The sequence below is a fragment of the Saccostrea echinata genome, unplaced genomic scaffold (assembly GCF_033153115.1).
Source record: "Saccostrea echinata isolate AGI-Se365-2 ecotype Australia unplaced genomic scaffold, CSIRO_AGI_Sech_v1 ptg000055l, whole genome shotgun sequence".
Taxonomy (NCBI): domain Eukaryota; kingdom Metazoa; phylum Mollusca; class Bivalvia; order Ostreida; family Ostreidae; genus Saccostrea; species Saccostrea echinata.
Window position 1 is genome coordinate 448257 of NW_026889804.1, and position 10751 is coordinate 459007.

The 10751-nt window shown below is 31.4% G+C and overlaps 1 protein-coding gene across 1 annotated transcript in view; it reads right to left on the minus strand.

Moving 5' to 3' along the window:
* The window catches only part of LOC133172870 (uncharacterized), a 29866-nt gene extending 24157 nt beyond the window's left edge, over nucleotides 1-5709 (minus strand). Inside the window, exons 1-3 of the mRNA XM_061307704.1 lie at nucleotides 5599-5709; nucleotides 5164-5366; nucleotides 4786-4956 (exon numbers count right to left, since the gene is read on the minus strand). Of these exons, the coding sequence (XP_061163688.1) occupies nucleotides 4786-4956; nucleotides 5164-5366; nucleotides 5599-5652 (428 nt within the window). The 5' untranslated portion in view covers nucleotides 5653-5709. The remainder of the gene's footprint in view (nucleotides 1-4785; nucleotides 4957-5163; nucleotides 5367-5598) is intronic.
* Between the last annotated feature and the right edge of the window lie 5042 nt (nucleotides 5710-10751).

Below are 10751 nucleotides of genomic sequence, written 5' to 3' on the forward strand. Positions count from 1 at the left end.
ACATTTTTTTGTTTGATGACATTTTAAACGACACAAATCTCTATTTACCTCCCGTTTTTCATAAACCAAATACAGACAAACATCTCTAAAGCAGTTCGACTTTGGCGAACGATATAAAATGTGACTGTTTTAGGTTAGCACTTTTGAGGGACGTTTACTAGGTAGAACTCACGTGACTGTTTAAAATAATTTTTTCTACAAGTGGGTTCAACAAAGGTCACTCAGGTAACTCTCGCTTGATATGGGAAAGATATTGAACTTTTCAATCCTTTTTATATTTTGAGTAAGCCTAATGTTAATAAAAATTCCATACTTTCACACAAGTTTTATCAATGTATAATGCGTCTTTTCTCTTTAACACAAGTTTTTATAATGTTAGGCTGACAATAAACAAAGATTTTGAAATGAATGTCCGTCCCCGATTCAAACATGACCCCAAAAATTCCCACTGAAAATGACAAATTTTTGACAGAATTTCATCTAATGGTAAATATTTAAGACGATATTTTTAAATCCATGCATCAAACATCAGAAAGAATTGAGAAAACCACTTCTACATTGAGATTTTTATTTATTATCTCAGAGGTGGATTTTCTACGTTGCACAATTGCAAATAACTGTTATTTATTTTACGCTGAAATGACTGACTTGAGTAAACACTGCATTTGAGTGCTATATAAAGAAAAGTGTTATTTAATATCAGTGCCAATTAAAGGAGAGTAAAACCACATCTTCCAAGATAAATTAAAAATTGGATTACAATGTAATGAGTAAGGCATCCTCTGATTCAAAGGTTTTGTAAAGGGCAATGTTTTAAACTGAACGATAATACACGTATCCCCAGGATTTCATTTTACTCTTGATGAAAATAAATATTTATTCGACTAGGCAGACAAAATCTTTCTCACAACGGCAAATAATGATATTTAAATATATCACGAATGTCAGATGTGTGTCATGGATTTTCAAAGTGTCAACTGAGTATGCGTCATTCTTATATATTAAAAATGCATTCACTTAATTTCTTACTTTCTTAAATTTAATTGTTAAATTAATTCGAAATGTACGCATTTTCTAGATTATTGGATCTGATTATGCAAAATATATACTGTAATGCATCATTATGTCCAAGTTTTCCAATTATTTGAATAAATGCGCGAGGTTTAAAAAAGACACTATTTTCGAAAAGAACTGACATAAATATTAAAGAAACCCATGTTTGAAGAAAATTATTTCGGAAAAAATGGAAAATTTAGTTCAAATTTCACTTCATTACCATTAATCTAAATTCAATGCTACAATATTTTATTAAATAGTAAAACATTGATTTTTGATATAGATATGATTTTTTTTTTATTTGAGACCTATATATTCTGTCAAATAAAACCTCGAGTAAGCGACATTCTTAAAAATCTCTTCAAAATAATAAATGGTTGAAACCTAAATAAAAGTCCATTTTTGATTCCTCAGCATCAGAATACAGGCTTGGATCTGTGGTTATGGATATTGCAAATAATCTGCTTTTTAAACTGCCACGTTTAACAGAAGAAAATACAGATAAAACAACCCGTTTTTTCCCTAAACTCTAACATGCCAACAAACGAATTGACGCGATTAATATATTAAGTAATATTCTTAATCACAAAAAGTTCCAGTCTTGTATTCCACCATATATTTCAAGCTGAAGACTACACCTTGTATTTCCTACATATATACATCGACTATTGCTTCCAAACGTTCCAAACATTTAAATTACAAGAAAACTTTACAGAGCCTGGATATTGAACATCTGATAGATAATCCTCCTTCCTGTTCATGTTCTTCTCCACTCTACAACTATAGTCCTACTTGAAACGTAATAACTTGTGCTGCAAATATAGTAAATAATGAAGACCTTAAATCATTAATTTTAAAAGGGCCAAAATTTGGGGAATTCCGATCTTTTAACTGGCGTCAAAATTTCAAAATTATCATGGATTCTGCGGAAGATTACGCCAGGGGATGGGCCAGACATGACCTTGAAATGTTGTCAGAATGGATTAAATGTATCGAATGTTTGCTAAAATTTCGCATCAAAGGATTGAGGGGCAAAATGAAAACCAGCTATCCTTCTGTGTTTAATAATTCAGAAGTAAAAAAAGAGTTGAATAGATTACACGATCAGTATATACTGGTCCCTGCTGACAAAGCAGGTAACAACATTGTCTGTGTTTGTATGGCTCATTATTAGTCCCCTACCGGTGAAACCGGAGGGGACTATAGGTTTCCTCTGAGTCTGTCCGTCCGTCTGTCCGTCCGTCTGTCTGTCTGTCTGTCTGTCCCTCTGTCTGTCTGTCAGTCTGTCCCACTTGGTTTTCCACACTTTTTTCCTAAACGCTTGCAGATATTGAGCTGATTTTTGGTATGTGAGTGTATCTTGATGAGTTACAGATCAAGTTTGCATTTCGTTCCGCTTCATTGAGTTTTGACGGAATTACAGCCTTTTCAATTTTTAAGGGTTTTCCGCAATTTTCTTCTAAACGCTTGTAGATATTGAGGTGATTTTTGGTATGTAGCTTTAATTTGATTAGTTATAGATCAAGTTTGCATTTCGTCCCGCTTTATTAATTTTTGACGGAATTATGGCATTTTCAATTCTTAACGGGAACCAGATTACACTTGCCGGTAGGGGACTAGTATTGCTAATGCAATACTCTCAGAATGCTTGTTTAAATTGTATTTTAGAAGAACTGGGATTTAATTCAACAAGTGGTAATCCAATTTATACCTCCCTTTATAAGCAGGAATTTATTCAAAACCATATGTCAGTTTTGAATATTTTATAATATTTCCAACAACTAACAAGAATTCGAATTACCATATCTATAATGGATTCCTAAACTTCATTAAAATCCTTACAAAAAAGATATATAGCGGGTTCCAGTAAATGTTCTACCAAGGCTCTTTATTTACTCCTCACTAAAATATTAACAGTATTGAAGGAGAAACTTCAGGAGTACTGTGCAACAATATATTCGAGAAGTGGTGTAAATCATATGTGTATACTTAACAATTCCAAGGAACTTTTGGAACATTTGAAATCACAAAATTTAAAAAAAAAAAAAATCAACAACATAAAAAACTTACGACTTTTCAACTTTATATTCAACAATTCCCCACGATAAATTAAAGTCCACCCATGTTGATATCATTGGCAGTTGCTTTTTCAGTAAAAATGTAACTCATCAATTTACTTACCTTGTCATTGGTCATTTGAAATTTTTTTTTTTTTTTTTTTTTTTTTTTTTTTTTTTTTTGGTAAAAAAAAAAAAAACATTCTGATTGTACACATAAGTACTCAGGGCCTCGTTTTACGAAAGAACTTACGACTAAGACAAAAATATAATTTTGTAAATAACTATTATTATAAAATCAATTTGGAAATCGTTTTGATCTTTTGAAAGAGAATTTTGGAATATATATTTATGAATAAAATTTTAAAACAAAATTATTTATTTTGCAAGATTTTACAAGCAACTACAGTTTTTTGGTCTTAGTCGTGAGTTCTTTTGTAAAACGGGCGCCTGAATTTGATATTGAAAAGATGCTTGAGCTTCTGACTGACATTATATATGTGGTTTTTGGAGACCAGGTCTTCCAACAATCTATTGGAATTCCCATGGGTACCAATTGCGCCCCCTTATGAGCAGACCTATTTTTTGTATTCATATGAAGTAGCGTTAGTTCAGAAACTTTTACATGAAAAGAAGAAAACACTTGCTGTCACCTTCAACTCGACATCTAGATATAACTACGGGGTATTTCCATTCTTATGTCGATATGATATATCCCGGTGAGCCTGAAATATATCACTGAGTCTTACACATCTGCTTCATATTAGGATATTTTACTAGAAAAAGACGTTTATGATAAACGTGATGACTTAAACTTTCCAATCGTCAACTTCCCTTACTTATGCAGCAATATACCTTCCTCACCTGCATACGAGGTTTATATTTCTCAGTTCATTCGATACGCAAGAGCTTGTTCTACGTATGAACAATTTATAAACCGGGGTACGTTATTGACGAACAAGTTGATGAAACAAGAATATCAGCAGACTCGTTTTAGGTCGTCATTTCGTAATTTCTATGGTTGATTCAATGACTTTATCAGCAAATACAATTTATCATTAAATCAAATACTGACTGACGTTTTTCATACTAATAGTTAGGCCATTATTTAAACACTGAATTGTCCACGGGTTTTTCCCTCATTTTCCGATCATGACAAGGAACACACGGCGGGTGTGACCGGTCGGCAGGGGATACTCACTCCTCCATGGCACCTGATCCCCCCCTTGGATATTTGGAGGTCCGTGTTTGCTCTGATCCAAAATTTGTATTGTTTGATGGGCTTTTGAGCTTGAATACTGTTCATTATCTCAATACATTTCATACAAATTATAAAGTATGTATTTGATAATACATAATCTATACTGTTATGCATAAACATATACAGGTAATCTGATATCAAACTTCTTCCCCGACAATCCCTTAACTTAAAACATATATTTCTACTAAAGGTAAAAATAATTAACTTCTCTTAAAATTATGATCAAACATTTTTGGGATTTTCTACATCAATGTGTCTTAAAATACAATAAAGGATTGCATGTAAAAAGCTCTGCATGCCTATGTAAAGGTTTAGACGTTTTAGAAGTTTTACATAAAAATCATGTTGGCTTCCTTGCGCTTGTTGCATTCAAAATATCAAACCCTAAGAGAATAATGTTCTTTTTCTTACTTAGGTAAATCTGCCCTAGTTAAGGAAGAATCTAGTCGTAAAAAGTTATGTTCAGGGCTTCCTATCCTGTGTGCTAGAACGTCCACTAAGTTAGCATTTTGAGTTCGTTCTTCATCAAAGAAGACAAAATCAACCTCCATCATGTCTCTGACTTTAGTGGAGAGGTCCAGCCTACAAAAAAATGATGTTTATAAATGGTGCTTAAACTATTACTGCATTTTGTTTAATTTATTTTACTTTTAGATTTGTTAACATGAGGTTTCAAAGTCATTTTCTTACTTTTTCTTCTCATTTTAAACATACACATAGTTAATCGTTGAATCTTTTAACTTTATTTTTGGAGGAATTCAAGCTGTTACAATGTATCAAAATATTTACGGAGGATTTTGGTTTTCCATTTGCTTTAGAAGTAGTGTTGATGCAAAAGAATTGGAAATAGAAGCGAGTAGAAACAGCGTGTGCTCGGTAACAGGAGTTTCCGAATGTATTGCTGTTTTTCCATATCCTTTCATGAACAAAATTTGTGATTTTTTCACAACAGCAATTGTCATACCAGGGATCCAAGACACATGGTCAAAAACCTTCAAATAGAAGAAACTTTTTTATTCATTAATATACCACAGAATCATTATATTGATACTATACTGAAATGCAATTAAATTGTCCAATTTGTATACCGAAGCATTAAAATCTAGATAATAAAAAAATAATAAAATCCGATACAAGATTCACTTCAGTTCTACATTAAATTTAAGATTTAAAGGCCATTTAAATACTAATAAAAACAACTGAAAGAACGAGTAGGAACTTTACTTGATGTATTGTACTGTCGACTTTAGCCTTAAATTCATCTGGTGTTCTTGACATTGTGTGTTTGGGTTTTCTACCAAATCACTTAAACAACGATGGACCTTGACTCTGTGAAGACTCCTGAAATTCAAAGATAAAAGTAATAACTACAATGCATATCGTCAAACATTCGAATATATTATTTCAAACTCCGACCCTCGTATTGTACACTGTGTACATATGAAATACACTTTCCTTATTTTCGATAAACGTCAGTTATATGACTCTTAGGATTTTTTAGCTTAAATTCACTTTTCTCTCCTATCCATTTGCTGTATATTGAAATATTTTAAATTTCAAAAGTATTCTTTATGAAATTACAACCTTGGACGCAAATGCCAAGATTCTTGAGTAGATTCGTTTCGCTTCTGTTAGTGTAATAGACTTCATATATGAAATGTGTACAAATGTTCTGTACAAACTACATATATAATGAATTGATTATAAGATTCCTACTGCCCTTACATGTATGGCGATAACATACTCCGTTAGGGAATATTTTTTCCACGAGATGATTTAAACCAAAGCTTGGCATTGTTATACATGTACCTGTATCTAAGTAATTTAAAAAGAAACTTCGTTAAGTTTAAAAGTGAACCAATTGCTCCTCCTTTTTAGCAGACCTATTTTTGTATTCATATGAAGCAGAATTTATTCAAAAACTTCTACATGAAAAGTAGAAAAAACACTTGCTGTCACCTTCAACTCGACATTTCGATATATCGACACACACACACACACACACACACACACACACACACACATGAAATACGCCTACGTGACAAGTCTGTGTGATTTACACACCAATAATTCATACAAAACTTATGAACATTCCTTAATAAACTATGAAGCGCTTAAAAAGGCGTAAATTGATCCGAACCAGGTTATACAAAGTTTCACTTAGAGTTTTCATTAGCTATTAAATATATTCTTTATAATTTAATTTCCTAGTAATTGTAAAACAATGGACAATTTTCACAATAATAATGCAAGCCATTAATTATACAAAGTTGTCGTAACTTCAAGCTGATCGTTGCATTTTTACATCAGTCATGATGACATAGGCAACACATGTTACAGTGTATAAACAAATGTTCTATCCAAGGCGCGTTACAACCAAAATTAAATTATTTACTATTCTACAATATGTCATCCCAATGTTATACTTTGTAGTATTTTGAAATCACAATTTCTAATCATGTTTGCTGAAAATATCCTTTTTGTTACTGAAATGCACTATTTTAGCAAGCAAGTATTATTTCAACTAGAGTTAGCAAAGATGTTTAGAAGGAAAGCATCAGTAATCTTACTTGCAATGATCCCTCAATTTCTCCGTAAATTTCTCGAAACAGGAAAATATATATTGTAGGAACGAGAATTAGATAAAGACAGATGCCAATAATTAACAAGACCTCCTTTGTCAACTCCATCCTTAAAAAAAAGGCAAGTCATACTTTTTTTTATCAAATGTCCACATCTTAAGAGGCAGTCCACAAAAAAACAAAAACAAAAAACAAACCAGGTAATAGTTATTTCATTAATTCATAGTAAAAATTCTTTTGTTTTATAATATTAATGAATAAGACACCATTTTATATTTCTTTAGAAAAAAAATTAGGTCGACTAAACTTAAGTTAAGCAAGTGACATTATGAATTCACAATTTAATTTTCATTACGTGCGAAAACCCAATACATTTCAATGTCAAAACTATCTCCTCGTGTTATCATAAATATAAAGTACAAATTGTTGAATCAATAAAAAAAATTGATGGCAACATGCATTTTGAGATAAATAAGAGGCGTCCAATTATCTATTTTATTAATCTATCCAAATTAAACTGATCCCGAGCGGGATTATATAACGAAGAAAGATACTATAATTTCATTGTAAAATTTGGTTGTTTTGTTGTAATATGGTTTACAAATTACTTTATTTGGAATTAAACATGTTTTCTAGATTGCAATTGCCTTTAATTTAATTACTTAATAATTTTACATTAATTTCGATGGTTATCGGTTTTATTTCAATCGGGGTTGGTTTTTATCTTAAAATTTAGAAATGTTTTCTAAAATAAGCTCTTCATTGTATTTTATCATTAAAAAATGTGTGTATTTTATTCCTTTTCTGTAAGTCACATGTTTTTAGATGATTTTATCCATAGATTCATATATATATATATATATATATATATATATATATATATATATATATATATATATATATATATATATATATATGAACAGAATCTACAATCCAAACTAAATATAGACTTTACTCAAGGGCCATCACATCAACTTGATGCATAATTTGGGGGTTAGGTTCCAATATTTTCTACAAGGAATCATTATATCGATTATGATAGGTATGGGCTTGGGCATGGCTATTTCTGCCGCTCTTACCCCCACCCATATGGTGGTGGAGTTCCTTTCCACAAAATTTGTGGTGGGGACTTTTGGCGTAAACGAGCGGCTCTAAGTAATTTCTTTGTATGCAGTGATGTAAGTCATGAAAGTTTAAAAGTAAACTTTAGATTTAGATATATATAAATAAGTACTTGACCTCTACACCTCCCAGGGTCAAGGCTTTTACTGATTGTGAGAGTGTGTTTGTGAATTTGACCTTTGAAATATGAACCAGAGTTTAAATATTTAATGATGTAATCTTTGGTTTGTTGTGTTGCCAGAGACACCAAGACCTTTTGATAATTTGTGTCTCTGGGTATACAGCCGTGCCCAATTATCGCCTCAATTAAATTTATTTAAATATATGCTTAGTGTTTTATGTGCACTTATCTGAAACATTAGAAAAATGTTAGTCCTTTTATGGTGAAATTATACATGCACGTATTTTTATGTGTACAGGACCGGTTTTAATCCAAGTTTTTCATCCATCCAGTATATTAAGGAGTATTTTCCTGATCTGAGACAATTAATTTGAATTAAATGAAAAAAAAATATTGTACACTTTCAAACACATAATCATAATAATAGAGCCCAGAAATGATCGATTTGTAACTGGTTTGATAATAATGAGATGTTTTGAAAATTTACAATCATACTGACTTATTTTAACTCCATATAAAGTATAAAGATATGTGGAACAATTTTCAAATTTTAAAAAACGAAAATAAGAAAAATGTTTCACTGAATAATCTTCCGTTCTAGTGTCATCTTGAACTGGGGCGTGCAGCAGTAGCATTAACAATATTTTCCTCATTATGTAAATTTTATAGATTTCTATTTTTTATTTCAGTTTTAAGATTTTGTTTTTAAATTTAGTCTAAACAGAAATCGAGCCATCGACACTAATAGCAATCAACCATTGCTATTTAGTGAAGCGGGATGGGACGAGTACTTTCGTTCTTACCACTGTTAAAACTAATTCAGCCCGACAGTCGAGCAATCGTATTGTAGAATATATATGATATTACTGCATATAATTTAATATATTCGAGTATTAACACCTAATTCAGGAAATGAACACCTCAACCTTGCTGAATTTAATGTTATTATGTAATTTAATGTTGCGTACATCTGGAAAATTGATCATTATTGAATAATAAAAATGATTCCTAATCTTTTCACATCCCAAATTTTTGTGAAAGGTTCATTATAAATTACATCAGAAAAAAAAATTTCAGCAATTATGAAAAACCAGTACATGCAAGTGCTTTTAAATCATTTTTTAAAATAAAACCATTCAGACCTGTTGCCGTTACTGTAAAGATGTTTTGCATATATATAAAATTACTTTATCAACACGGACTTGTTTGGCTGAGGCGCCGCCCGTAAATACATTCTGGATCTCAATATCATTTTACATCGCTCAGAATAATGCACTGGAAAGAGTGATTTGAAAGAAAAATTATTTAATTTAACTTTTCAGAAATCTTTTCTTCGCAAGTTTATAAACATAAACTTACCAACTTCTGCGGAATATTTGCAACTATTGTGATGCAATATTAGATAGGTATTTGAGGAGACACTGATGCACCAATGGATTAAACCTGAATAAGAAGAAATTTTACAAAAAATATTACGTTTGGAAGTGAATATTAATTTCGTTTTTTAAAATAAACCAATTTTTTTTTTTTTTTTTTGAAAAATATTCTTTAGTGTATTAGTTCTAAAAAATTCACAGTGCTTCTCATAGTAAAAATGTTAAGCCGATTCTCCGATGCTACATATACGGGAGATAACTCATGCATCACAATATTTCATAAAAACGACCTTCTATTTTGCAAGAAAACTACTACTGTGTATTGAAAATATTTTTATACCCCCGCTCTGAAGGTGAGGGGGTATACTGTTTTACCCTTGTGTGTCTGTCTGTCTGTGTGTCTAGCTCTCTCTCTGTCTGTAGCAAAATTTTCATCACAGTTTTCTCAGCAACTACTCACTGCAGATGCCTGAAATTTTAGCACACACTTTGTTGAGGCATGCCATATGGTGGGAGTAATTTTTGTACGAATCTGATGTCAACTTCCTGTTTATCATTACGTCTGTGAGTACCATACATGACAAATTTTGGTCGCAGTTTTCGCAGCAACTACTGATTGCAAATGCTTGAAATTTTAGCACACTGTTTGTTTAGGCCTGCAATATGGTGGGATTCATTTTTGTACGAATCTAATGTCAACTTCTTGTTCATCCTTGTGTCTGTCCATACAATGTAACTGAACTTGTGTACATTCACATCAAAGCGGGGGTATTACTAGTGAGCATTTGCTTACAGATTTCTTGTTCCCATTGATTTTGATTTTTAAATTAAATGATGAAATATTTCTTGATTTAGTTCGGAATGAATTATAGATCTGTTGAAAATGTATTAGAATTAATTGTTATTTGTTTCCAACCTACATTAAATGGTTTATAAATGGGAATTCAAGAACACCAAACAAAACGATATTTTAGTAAATAAGCTATATTGAAACAAATCTTCAAGTACATTATTCCATATGGACTGCATTGACATCATTTTCAAGAAAATAACAAATATTTGTCATATTCGATGTGCCGCCTATTATAACAATGCTGTCTGTTTTTCTGGTGGACTGCCTCCTAAAATGTATAGTCCGATAAACGTCAATGAGCAAGAAAAAATATGAAAATATAA